Source organism: Antechinus flavipes, chromosome 6 (assembly GCF_016432865.1).
Source record: "Antechinus flavipes isolate AdamAnt ecotype Samford, QLD, Australia chromosome 6, AdamAnt_v2, whole genome shotgun sequence".
Taxonomy (NCBI): Eukaryota; Metazoa; Chordata; class Mammalia; order Dasyuromorphia; family Dasyuridae; genus Antechinus; species Antechinus flavipes.
The window spans coordinates 222,655,830-222,669,411 of NC_067403.1; the positions used below are offsets into that span (position 1 = coordinate 222,655,830).

Sequence of the window (13,582 nt, forward strand, 5' to 3'; positions counted from 1 at the left end):
GTAGTAGTGTAAATTTACTTACAGAAGACTTAATGTCTTTTGCACGGTTGGCATACTTGAGAGTGTTATACGTGTCATCATAGAACATAGCAGAAGGACTAACAGCAGCTATCATGATAGTTTGACAGTTTCCTCCGAGGGAATCCTTTAACAAGCGAGTTAGCTTGCTATTTCTGTAAGGAATATGCTGATTTTTTTTCTGAAAGAACAAAAATGTGTCACTTTTCACATTCAAAAGTAATCTACTTGCCAAATCATTGAGGCTTTCAGCCCTACTCAACTTGCCCACACTTATCACCCCAGAACAAAGGGTGGTCAATGAAGTTGAGGGGAAAAGAATTCAGAAAGGGAAGAAGCAAAACATCAATTTTTATGTATGTATAACGGTTCTTCATGGACAGTTTCCCTTCTCTTTCTCAAGGATTCCTATGCCTCTCTTTTTAGGTTGCAAAGGAAAACCAAATAAACAATGAAAACAAACAAAATATGCCCCCTTTCACTAGAGGTCCACCTACTATATAAACTAATAAAAGCTTTGCAAGTTCACCCCCCTGTTTCCTCATAGAGTTACCACAACTTTAAAGATATCCCATTTACAGGGCTTCCTACTATGAGTGAGGAGGGCCTCTAAATGTAAACATCTGGGCAGTTAACTTGTAATTCACATGAAGGTTATCAAAAAGAAAAAAAAAAGTATTAAAATAAGACTCAAGACCTAAAATTTTAATTCTAAGGCCTGAAAAATTGACCTGAACTGATGCTGCGTGAAACAAGCAGAACCAAGAAAGCATTGTTCACAGCAACAAGATTATGTAATGTTCAACCATGATAGACTCAGCTCTTTTCAGCAATTCAGTCATCCAAGGCAATCCAATAAACTTTGGATGAAAAACGTCAGCTACATCCAAAAGAAGAACTATGTAGACTGAATGTAAATCAACACATGCTATGGAGACTAAATTAAATCAACACATGCTATGTTTACTTTTTTTTCCTTCTGTTTTTTTCCTTTTGTTCTGATTTTTCCCTCCCAATATGATTCATATGGAAATATGTACATATGTAAAAAAATGAATGTACATATATAACAAAAAAAAAAGCTTCACATGTAACTGGGGAAAATTAAAAAATAAAAATAAAATAAAATAATAAAAATTTAATTCTAAATTAAAACAGAAGAAAGCACAGAATATACTATTAGCACTTCTGCAGCAATCTAGTCTAACCCATAGTGCCTTAGGTTATTTGCTTTTTCTTCTTGGGAAAACATATTGCTCCTTCAAAACATTTATAGTGAATAAGAAAGCTCTAATCTAGCAATCAAGTGAAACTTTTAAAATAACTTTAAAATATATAAGAAGCAGGTCATAAGCACATTAGGCATATAAACGCCAACATTATGTATGTGTTAAATGTAGTAACTTAAAATCAGATAAAATGTTAACAAATATCACTCTCTTTCAAAGTTTTATTGCTCCAAAATTAACCAATTCTGGCCTTTTTTATGAATGTGAAGTATTTTATATATTTTAGCTAGTTTCTCCCCGGATGAAGATAAGAAACATATATTGATATTTACTCCTTTGAATTAAATAAATGCCTATTATAAGACAATGCAAAATTAAAAACATCTATGATTATAGATTATAATATGAGGGAACAGACTACATATAAAATGCTGCTTATCCTCTTGAAAGTTTGTTGGGAATAAAGTGGTGTACTTTGTAGTTGATAGACCATCGTTTTCATGTGGAATTTGTAACGTAATATAATATAACTTTGTATAAGACACATGTCCACAGTACCAACCTTTCCATCTGCTAAGGCATTGATGACATTTCCAAGGGCTAAAAGGGATTGATTGATGTTTGCACCTTCTCTAAAACGGCTTCCTCTGGTATTTGTGGCCCTGGCACGTTCAGATCCCGCCAGGTCAATAAGACACATTTTGGCAACACGGACATTCTGATTTATACTTGCTGTTTTGTCTTGTTGTCTTAAGTAAATCTTTTATAAAATACAGGGGGGAAAAAATCACACAAAATTAAAAGTGTAACATGATAAATGAAAAAGTCATATGTCAGTAAATTAACATTAAGTATCTACTTTGTGACAGGCACTCTACTAAGTGCTAAGGGTATAAAGAAAAGCAAAACACAGGACCTGCCATTGAAGAGCTTACAATCTAATGCAGGAGATAATATATAAACAACTATGTACAAACTACAAACAGAATAAATTGGAAATAATCCACAGATGGAAGGTACTAAAAGAAGGAATCGGTATTATGGTAAACTTAGAGAACATCAGCGATTCTACTAAAAATCTATTAGAAATAATTCATAACTTTAGCAAAGTTGCAGGATATAAATAAATCCTCATAAATCCTCAGCATTTTTATACATCACCAGCAAAATTCAACAGCAAGAGATACAAAAAGAAATTCTATTCAAAATTAACTGTCGATAGCATAAAATATTTGGGAATCTATCTACCAAAGGAAAGTCAGGAATTATATGAGTAAGATAACAAAAATCTTTCCACACAAATAAAGTCAGATTTAAATAACTGGAAAAATATTAAGTGCTCTTGGAGAGGCCGAGCGAATATAATAAAGATGACAATATTCCCTAATCTATTTATTTAGTGCTATACCAATCAGACTTCCAAGAAAATATTTTAATGATCTAGAAAAAATAACAACAAAATTTGTATAGAAGAACAAAAGGTCGAGAATCTCAAGGGAATTAATGAAAAAAAAAATCAAATGAAGGTGGCCTAGCTGTACCTGATCTAAAACTATATTATAAAGCAGCAGTCACCAAAACCATCTGGTATTGGCTAAGAAACAGATTAGTTGATCAGTGGAAAAGGTTAGGTTCACAAGACAAAATAGTCAACTATAGCAATCCAATGTTTGACAAAGTCAAAGATCCTAATTTTTGGGATAAGAATTCATTATTTGATAAAAACTGCTGGGATAACTGGAAATTATTATGGCAGAAATTAGGCATAGACCCACACTTAACACCATATACCAAGATAAGATCAAAATGGGTCCATGATTTAGGCATAAAGAACGAGATTATAAATAAATCAGAGGAACATAGGATAGTTTATCTCTCAGACTTGTGGAGGAGGAAGAAATTTGTGACCAAAGATGAACTAGAGACCATTATTGATCACAAAATAGAAAATTTTGATTACATCAAATTAAAAAGCCTTTGTACAAACAAAACTAATGCAAACAAGATTAGAAGGGAAGCAACAAACTGGGAAAACATAGTTTTCTTCATAGTTAAAGGTTCTGATAAAAGCCTCATTTCCAAAATATATAGAGAACTGACTCTAATTTATAAGAAATCAAGCCATTTTCCAATTGATAAATGGTCAAAAGATATGAACGGACAGTTTTCAGATGATGAAATTGAATATTTCCACTCATATGAAAGGGTGTTCCAAATCACTATTGATCAGAGAAATGCAAAGTAAGGCAACTCTGAGATACCATTACACACCTGTCAGATTGGCTAAGATGACAGGAAAAAATAATGATGAATGTTGGAGGGGATGCAGGAAAATTGGGACACTGATGCATTGTTGGTGGAGTTGTGAACGAATCCAACCATTCTGAAGAGCAATCTGGAATTATGCCCAAAAAGTTATCAAACTGTGCATACTCAGCAGTGCTACTACTGGGCTTATACCCCAAAGAGATATTAAAGAAGGGGAAAGGACCTGTATATGCCAAAATGTTTATGGTAGCCCTGTTTATAGCAGCTAGAAACTGGAAAATGAATGGATGCCCATCAATTGGAAAATGGTTGGGTAAATTGTGGTATATGAATGTTATGGAATATTATTGTTCTGTAAGAAATGACCAGCAGGATGAATACAGAGAGGCTTGGAGAGACTTACATGAACTGATGCTGAGTGAAATGAGCAGAACCAGGAGATCATTATATATACAGCAACAACGATACTGTATGAGGATGTATTCTAATGGAAGTGGGATTTCTTTGACAAAGAGAAGATCTAACTCAGTTTCAATTGATCAACAAGAGACAGAAGCAGCTACACCCAAAGAAAGAACACTGGGAAATGAATGTAAACTGTTTGCATTTTGGTTTTTCTTGTCAAGTTATTTTTACCTTCTAGATCCAATTCTTCCTGTGCAACAAGAGAATTGTTCGGTACTGCACACATATATTATATCTAGGATATACTGTGACATATTTAACATGTATAGGACTGCTTACCATCTGGGGGAGGGGGTAGAGAGAGGGAGGGGAAAAATCAGAACAGACGTGAGTGCAAGGGATAATGTAAAAAATTACTCTGGCATGGGTTATGTCAATAAAAAGTTATATTAAAAAAAAAAAAGGAAGGAATGGGAAAGATATCCTTTAGAAGGTGGAATTTTAGTTGAGTCTTCAAGTCTGCTTCGGGAAGCAAAGATGAGGAATGAATACATTTTAGGCAGGGGAGACAGCCAATGAAAATGTCTGGAGTTAGGTGATGAAGTATAGCATTTGAGGAAATAGCTCAGAGGACAATATTACTGGATCACAGAGTACATAAGAGAGTATATGTTTAATAAAAATACAATGCATTTTTCCAGTGTTAAGAAAATGTACAAAAATAGAAAAAAAAAAAGCCTCATTGGTGATAGTGTGAAAATAACTTTATGCAAATGTACTATATATCAAATGGTACAAATGACCATAAGATCTCAAATAAGAGGCCAAATAACTGCTATTCACCTTACTGGTACTTTTGGACTAGAATTCAACAAACACTTATTAAGTATTTACTAAATGCATGACTCTGGGCTAGAGTGACCGAAGTTGCAAAGATAAGAGCCAATCTCTGTCCTAAAGGAGCGTTTCATTCTATTTAGGGATTGTGGGTGTGAAGGGGAAATATTACACTAGACAGATAAAAATGATTTAAAGAGAAAGTACTTCACAAGCTTTATAACAATCTTGTGAGTTGAGCCTAGAATATAAGGCTTCTATGATGAACAGGTGAAGAGGGAATCCTTTGGAGACAATGCAGATAAGTTGTGTGAATGCAGAAAGTGGGGTGGCAGCATGCTAAATGAGAGAATAGTTCAGGTTTAGCTGGAAAAGTACCGTATGCAAAACGGAAGGATAAAAATATCAATCTGTAAGGATAGGCTGATGCCAGAAGTTACATGACCTCTCATAAAAGGGCAACCTGAAGGTTTTTTAGTAGAAAAGTGATATTTTTGTGTCACAAACTGAGCCTTAGAAAAGTAATATTTGCTGTTGTGTAGAAGATGGAGTGGAGAGGAAAGATGCTGAAAAGAGAGACAGGGGTACAGCAAGAAGTAAGGGTTGTGATTTGAGTGTAGAAAAGGGCATTGGTACAAGATGTTATCACAACTTTATAAGACTTTGGCAATGGCAGAAGAACAAAGGTGAAAAAGATTGGAGAAGGAAAGTCTACCAATCTGCAAGGATTAACTATGGCTAAGATTTATAAAAATTAAAAAAAAAAGTTCAGACTAGGAATAATAGATTGAGAGCATATGTAGAAGATTAAAGTCTGAACATCATGGTGGGACTAAGAATCTGATAAAGACCATCGATTTTTAGACTCAAGATTTCAAAGTATTCAGAGGAAGGGGGAGGAGGAATCTCATGGGTTAAAATTCTGTAGAGGCCAAAGAGAGCTGGAAAGAATGAAATTCTGAAGATAAAAAAGGAACATAATTCCAAAGATAAAGAAAATGGAAAGTGTTTAACAAGGTTACTATGGTGAGCAGGAAACTCACTAACAAATTTAAGTTTTAAAAAGGCATGCATGGAAGATGGAATCAAAGATAGGTAACAGAAGATTAACGGTATGGTTCTACATTAATCATGTCATTCATACAAAAGCTCAGAAAGAGCTAGGTTGGCTTCTGAAATATAACAAAAAGGATCAAAGTTTTATAGGGAAAAGCAGAAGGTTCAAATAAGGGATAGTACCTGCTCAGGGAGGAGAAGCCGATTCTAACCAATAAGGATAAGAAAAAAGACAAAGCTGCTCAATACTTGTATTTTGCTCTCTTGTCTCTCCTAATAACTTTAGGATTGGAAAAAATAAAACAGAAAAGTTAATGGGACAATTAAAATCAATCAATTATCATTTTAAAAGTAAATGATCTAGTAACAGAGCTAGGTATCTTTTGCTGAGTTCAAGTCATCAGGACCAGGTGAAGACATTTAGGGTGCTGAAAACTGGCGAATATGACAACTGTCAGTAATCTCAGTGAGATCATGGAAAACAAGAAATATCCCACAGGATTGGAGAAAGGGAAATGGAAAGAAGCACATGAAGCCCGAAAACAATAATTCAGTTATTTTGACTTTAATTCTTGGCAAAACTCTTGAGAGTTTTTATGAAGGGGCCAGTTAGTGAACATTTAGAAAAGGGAAGGGCAATGAAAAAGTTGGTGTGGCTTTATTATCAACATTTCATGCCAGAATAACCTCATTTCTTTTATACTGAGCTGATTGATCACGGGACTATAAGAGATATATTTTATCTAGATTCTCATAAAGAAAATGGCAAAGCTTCTTTTGGTAACAAGACAGAAGTATCAGCAGATGATAATATAAAATAGGTTATGAATCAGTTGAATGGCTAGATCCAAAATATAGTCATTGATGTCATCCTGCACTCTCTGTTTGGTCCTGTGTCTACCAATATTTTTATCAATGATTTAGAAAAAAGATTTAGATGAGATATTTGACAATTCTGTAGATGACACAACAATAAGGGAGAATATATAACACATTAGATGACCCCAATCTAAAAAAAACAGCTTAGGATATGATCCATAAACTGAATAAAGTGAAACTTAAGAGGTATGAGTGTAAAGTGTTGTATTTAAGTTAAATAATCAGTTGTAGTTAGTGTAGAAAAGATAGGCAATTTTTTGTGACCTGAAAGATCTATATAAGTGAACATTATGATACAGCAGTCAATCAATGAACATTTCTTAAACACTCACTAGGTATGTGCTAAGTATCACGGATGCAAAGAAAGGCAAAACCCAGCTCCTTCCTTCAAGGTGTAGACATTTCAATGGGGAGATAACTCATACAGAATCATGCAAATGAAAAACTAATGTAATGTTGGTCTGTGCTATGATATACCAAAGGGCTGAGAAAATGGCAATTCAATCATTAAGTTATGGAAAAGTTGAAGTGTTTGGAGGGAAATCAGAAGGGTAAAAGACAAGAGTTCGTGACACATAAAACTGTTTGAAGGAATGAAGACTTTTTAGCTAGGGATAAGAGCAATGGAACAACAGCTATATTAAAGATTTTGAAGGACTGTGATTTAAAGAAAACCAGATTTATTTGATCCCAGATAGAATAGAAAACACAACAATCCTGAGAGGAACTTATAAAGACACACATTTAGTTTTAATGTCAGGACATACTTCCTAATGCTTAGAACTATTCAACAGTGAAATAGACTATCTCAGGAGGCAATGGGTTCTATCTCATTGGAGGTTTTCAAGAAAACATTTCTAAGCTGGCCATTTCTAAGGTATGTGTCTCCCTACTAACTTCAAAAAGCTGAGACTCTGAGGAGAGACATAGAAAAAACTCAGAGATGATAATGAGATAGGGAAATATCAGGGTTCATAACCAGAGAATTTAAGCCCATTTTACTCAGCCAGCGACTAACCAAAGAATCCCTTTTGTGCCACACCTGAAAAGAGTTCTTCTAGGAACTGTGTGAAGAACAACAGAAAAAGAGAATGCCATTGTTTTCAAGGCAGTCCACTCTACCTTTGGCAGTGCTAAGCGTAAAGAAGCATTTGCTCATATAAATTGAAAACTATTAAGAGACCCTAAGAATAGGGACTGTCTGGCTTATCTGCCTATATCCCCAAAGCTTGATATCTTCCTCTGCATAGATGCTTCCAAGGAAAAGAAATCTGGTAGCAAATCTAAAAGTCAATACAAGCAAAGGTACACCCATGAGGACAAAATAATCTTTCCTTATTAAACTTTATGTTAAGTTTTCACAAGAATGTATATGAGGCATATATTATAGCCAATGAGAGCCTTAGCATTACATGTACATTTTTTTCTTCTTTGTTAAGCCAAACAGAAAGGAATAAAAGTGTAAATGATGAAATGATTATTTTGAATTCTATAAACTGTTTTAATGTTGGCTGTAGGTAAAGAGTTACTTATCAACAATTAGTATCTTTCTTTTTAAGTATGATATAGAAATCAAATATTTAGTATAATTTCATTAGATATCAACCTATGTTTATAAATGCAATAATAGAAATAATTGTAAGCATCAGCTTTTACTTTTTTTTCTGAAAAGTGATGTTGACTTAATTATATTTTAATAGCAGTAGACAATCTCACCACCTAAAGGGATCATATGAGCAATATATTATAAAACAAAGTGAATAATCACTCTAATTGTAGGGTGGATTTCCTTCAAATGTGAAGCTGTAACATCAATTGTTTATTATAGACTTCAAATATCTTTCATCAATTAAAGATGCCAAAGAAAATCAAACACTAACATTGGCGTCTGACAGAGACACAAATCAGAACCTCTCTGTCACACCATATCAGTATTTACAATAATATCTACTAATTGTTATAGGACACATTAAATTACAAGTGGAAAAGGATTTAAATAAACAAATTTCCTTTGTGCATAAAAACTATATTCTATTAACCCATTAACTTGAAAGTTTAATTCCTATGTTTGAAAGAATCTAAACACAGCATTTTAAATAGTCAAAACCTTGACATCTTGGTCTCACCTTACCTGGAAAACAGCGTGAGAACGAGAGGAAGTTGCATTCACATCAGTGGGATGCTGGGTCCTGTTTTTGTTTCCATCATCCAACAACTGCAGAATTTCTTCAGAAGTTTTAGGCTAGAGAGTTTTGGGAAAGAAGCATTTGTAAATTAGCTCTCCTCATTACTGAATCTCCAAATATATGATGTGAGTTTGGGAAAGTGGTTTATCCTCATTTTGCTTCCATTTCATCTATAAAATGAATCCGCAGCACTTTATTTGCTTTTTTTCACCTGTAAATATATAATGCTAAGTGGAAAAAAATCCTAAATTTAAATGAAGTTGCTGAGTAGTGCCTTAGGGTCTATAGGTGATGGGGAGATACAAGAGAAAACTTGAGGTACCTAGTGTAGAAGATAACTGACTGTATCTTAAAATGTAAAAGGAATATGGGGGTTAATTTTTTCCATTGCACTCATATTTTATATGATATGTAAACTTGTCTAAAGTCACAAAGAAAATTGTTTACAGATCAGAACCTCTTCCCTTTTCAAAGAATTTGCAGACCTCATTTTGGAACAAGAAATATTATTGTGTGCAGTTTTAGAACTCAATTGTATTTTAAGTGTGGCAATATGAAAAATAAAGTATACTTCACTAATAAAAATTTTTATATTTCATTTTTTGAAATTAAGTTCTTTTGTCTTGGAAAACAGATAAAAAACAAAAAGGAACCAGTGGACAATGCTTTAAAAATTACACATACTATCATTCTAATTAAAGTCTACTCTACATACCTCATGTAATGTTAATCCCTGAACTACCACCCCTCTTTGGGCATCTTCACGGACAGCTAGTGGTCCTGAATTTGTGAGGAGATCACGTATCTGTTCATTGTATACCTTAGAATAAAACCAGAAATAAGTTTTTAGACTGATTAAAACATATTGATAATTTAGGTGACTTCTCAAATTAGAAATATCACCACTCTTTAACACATTTTTGTACCTAAGCACAGAACTTGATCTTTAAGCACAAAAAGATCCCAAAAGATTTTTTTTACTTCAGATTGAGGTCCATTTACTTGCTCCCATTCTCCCACTGTTGGTGAAAAATCTCATTTCCATTCATCCCACTTTTATGGCTTTTTACCGACACCTTTCGGTGTCCCCATCCCTGATGGGGATGACAACAAAATCCAAAAAGTCTCAACACTAATTCATATCCCCAAAGTCATTATCACTATGGTTTCCAGGAATAAGTGAGGATCTAAAACCTTGGCACATTTGAGAGTTTTTTTTTTTTCTTCTTCTATTTTTAGGTACATAGTATACTTAGTATAGTACCTGGCATGCCATAGGTACTCATTAAATGTTTGCTGATTATTGTTTATTATGTCAATGTACAATGTTGTGCAAATGTTATTTAAAAAAGAAATACATCCAAAATATGCCAAGCTTTACAGGGCTCACTCTCACAAAATTTCACTATGAAAAAAGGGGGTGCTCCACAAAACTTTTTCTAGACAATTTACAAGCAATCTGAATTATTCTAAAAAGTCATAATTTCCAACTTACCTCTAAGTAAGAAACTGTAATGCTACATAATTTCTCATCTTTAATCTGATCCATGGATTTATAAAGGCCTAACATTGTCAGATACATCACTCCAGGCTCTTCAGGTGATCCAAGCATTGTGTGTGTCTTCCCAGCTCCGGTTGCACCATATGCAAGCACTAAGTTTTCAGGAAACGGTTTTGGGAATAAAAGGTCAGTGATAATAATAAAGCACAACTTCAGGGAAGAACAGTTTAAAGTGTTTTGTTTGGGGAGGGGGGGAAAGTAAGAAAAGGGAATGAGAGACAAAGAGGAGAAAGAAGATGCAGAACACCACCATAAAATTAAATGTATTATATTGTTATGAATTTGGTTGGTTGTTAAAATACAATATAGGAAAAAATTCAGTTTTGAATAAATTAAGGTGGAAAGTATTTTTTAAAAATGCATATCCATTGTTTAAAGCAGACTAAGAAAAGCTTTTCAAATAAAAAATTATATAAAATAGAAATTTCATAGAACTAGACCTGGAAGGGAACTCAGAAATCACTTGCTTATTTTAGAGATGAAGTGAGTATGGGGGAAGTGAAAATTCTCAAGCTTTCAGTATAGTAAATCTAGTATCTTTTCTACTACAGGAAGCTCTTTAAGTAATGAAAGCAAATATAAAAGTGGACTTTAACGACAAATTTTAGTAAAGCTGGAAGATGCCATGTCTTAAAAATATTTATATTATACTTATTACTGACCTAGATTTGTCCTCTGGCAAAACAGGAATTAAGAGAATTTTTAGAAGCAGTGCCTAACTATTGAAAGAGGAAATGTATATCTGTTCTAAAGTAAGGAGTATGGGATTTCTGGATGATTAGAGACTAAGGAAAAAATGAAATATATTGTTAATTGAGACAAGATATCCCTAATGAAACCTCTCCATTGTAGCTTTGAGCCCCAGAATGATAAGGTGAGGCTGTTGAAGTTAACTGGCAAAAAGTCCAGATGTTAGATTCTATGGGGCCTTACATCCAGATGTGGAGATGTAACAGGGGATTAAAATATGAAATTAGAAAGATAGGGTATGATAGGTTAGACAAGCTCAATGCCATTGTGAAGCCAGTGGGCTCAGAAGGATAGAAGAGGGAATACATGTAACGGTCCAATAAATATGCTTGTCTGGTCCAAAGTAGGAGGAGTGATCTCTTTGCTTCCCTATGTAAATTTTCCTTGGAAGGTTTGATTCTGTCTTCCAAGTAGTAGCTTGTTCTCTATCACTTTAAGATATATGTAATTACAATCACTACAATACAGTCAATAAAGAATGGATTAATTCAGCTCTTTCTCTCTTGATATTTATACTGTCTTTGTATCTTCATTAAATGTTTTTGTATAACTGATAGCCCAAAACCACCAAAATGAACCTTGGAAAGCTATAAGGCACTTTCTGAAACAGGATTCTTGGATAGGATGGAGACTCTATTCTTGCTCTAATAATGCAGTCCTTAAAACAACAGAAAATTAATTAAGATTAGGTGTGTCATAAAGAAGCCCTAGGGGAGATATGAGTATAAATAATGAAAAAATGAAAAATGAGAGAAAATTAAAATACTATATGGCAGCTTCTTTGTTCTACAAAAGGTAGTTATCATGGAATTTTCTCATTCCAGGCAACCAATAGGGCTTTACTTAAGCAAACAGCAATTATGTTTTTACTGTATGCCAATATTCATCAATACAAACAGTTGCAAAAATATGATCCATGCTCTCAAGAAGGTCACATTCTAATGGGGAGAAGACATTTCAAAAACTACATAGATAAAAGGCACAGAGAGTGTAAGGAGAAGGTAATCTGAGCAGTTTAGGAGTGATGTGGGAAGTCTTCCTCTGGAAGGCAGAATTTGAGCCAAGTCTTGAAGGAAGTCAGGATTTGGAGAATGCTCCCACTTTGTGGGCGACAGCCAAGTTTTAAATGCAGAGTTGGGAGATGGAGTGCCTTGTATGAGACTAGCAAGGTTAGCTACCAAAATATCAACTCAGGAGGGTTCTCTGAAATCAATGACTACATAAAAACGTTTACTAAATATAAGCTATGAGAATGTGAATGTTTCACATTCAGATATGAAACTGATAATATCGTAAACTAACATTTCAGCAAGCTACTATCATTCAGAAATACAGTCTAAAATCTATAGATTAAACCAACTATGCTATTTTAGCATATAGGCATTTTTCTATTGATTATATTTGGAAGAAAGGCTAATAGGTAATTGAAAGCATACAAGTGAGAATGAAAGAAAAAAATGAAGCCCAAACTTTTAGATTACCTGTGCAATTATACCCATTTAAAAAGCCATCAAGCACAGGCTTTGTGGTATGCTCAAAAACTTGAGACTGAGTAGAACTTTCATCAAAAACAGCATCAAACACAAACTTAAGGTCCTTTCTTTTTCTTTTTGTAATGTCTCGATTCATAGTTTTCTTCCCATGAAAGAAATTGTCGTCTTCCTCTTTTGGATCAAAGACCAACAAGTGCTCATCCACAACATGGACCACTTTATAAAAGCCAATAGCTTTTTCTTTCTGATTTTCAGGACGTACACGAACTACCACTTTCATGTGATTACACACATCTTCTTCGGGGACTGACATTTTACTTTATCTTGCTCCTTTTGATCAACTGAATGCCTGATTTCTCTGAAATTTAACAACAAAAACAGTAACACAGGAAGATTCTGATCAGTAAACAAGATATTTTATTTCTTTACATATTAATTCAAACATTTAAGTACATATTTAATGCAGAGAGCTATGGTAGTAATAGGTGAGTAAGATAAAAAAAATCAGATAAAATATGTATACTATTCTGTGCAAAGAAATTATGGTGAATACACAGAATCATTTTTCTTCAAGTGAAATTCCATAATAATCATTTCTTTGCCTATTAATTTCATTGTAAGAATCAAATAAAAAGTCATTTAAGACTTGTTTTTTAGCACCACTTAATGTACAAAATAATTGGACTTTCTTTGATAAGCCTAGCCTATGGGTCAATATTCAAACAATAGCTTAGATTTTAATAGTTAAAAAAAAAAAAAAAGTTAAAAAAGGGCAATCCATGACACTTTAAATTGTATTCATATGTGCAATTTTATATCATACCACTTCTATCCCATAGTACTTAACAATAGTTATAATTAGGTGAACCCTTAATAGCTTAGTTTCAATTTGAATTCAAG

At 33.6% G+C, this 13,582-nt stretch overlaps 1 protein-coding gene across 4 annotated transcripts in view; it reads right to left on the reverse strand.

Annotated features, from left to right (window-relative positions):
• The window catches only part of KIF18A (kinesin family member 18A), a 99,787-nt gene that overhangs the window by 70,665 nt on the left and 15,540 nt on the right, over positions 1-13,582 (reverse strand). For all 4 annotated transcript variants that reach the window (XM_051964355.1, XM_051964358.1, XM_051964356.1 and 1 more), the window contains 6 exons: positions 12,671-13,040; positions 10,374-10,531; positions 9,594-9,698; positions 8,824-8,934; positions 1,810-2,007; positions 23-199 (listed from right to left, as the gene is read on the reverse strand). In XM_051964355.1, coding sequence (XP_051820315.1) covers positions 23-199; positions 1,810-2,007; positions 8,824-8,934; positions 9,594-9,698; positions 10,374-10,531; positions 12,671-12,995 — 1,074 coding nt within the window. In that variant the 5' untranslated portion in view covers positions 12,996-13,040. The remainder of the gene's footprint in view (positions 1-22; positions 200-1,809; positions 2,008-8,823; positions 8,935-9,593; positions 9,699-10,373; positions 10,532-12,670; positions 13,041-13,582) is intronic.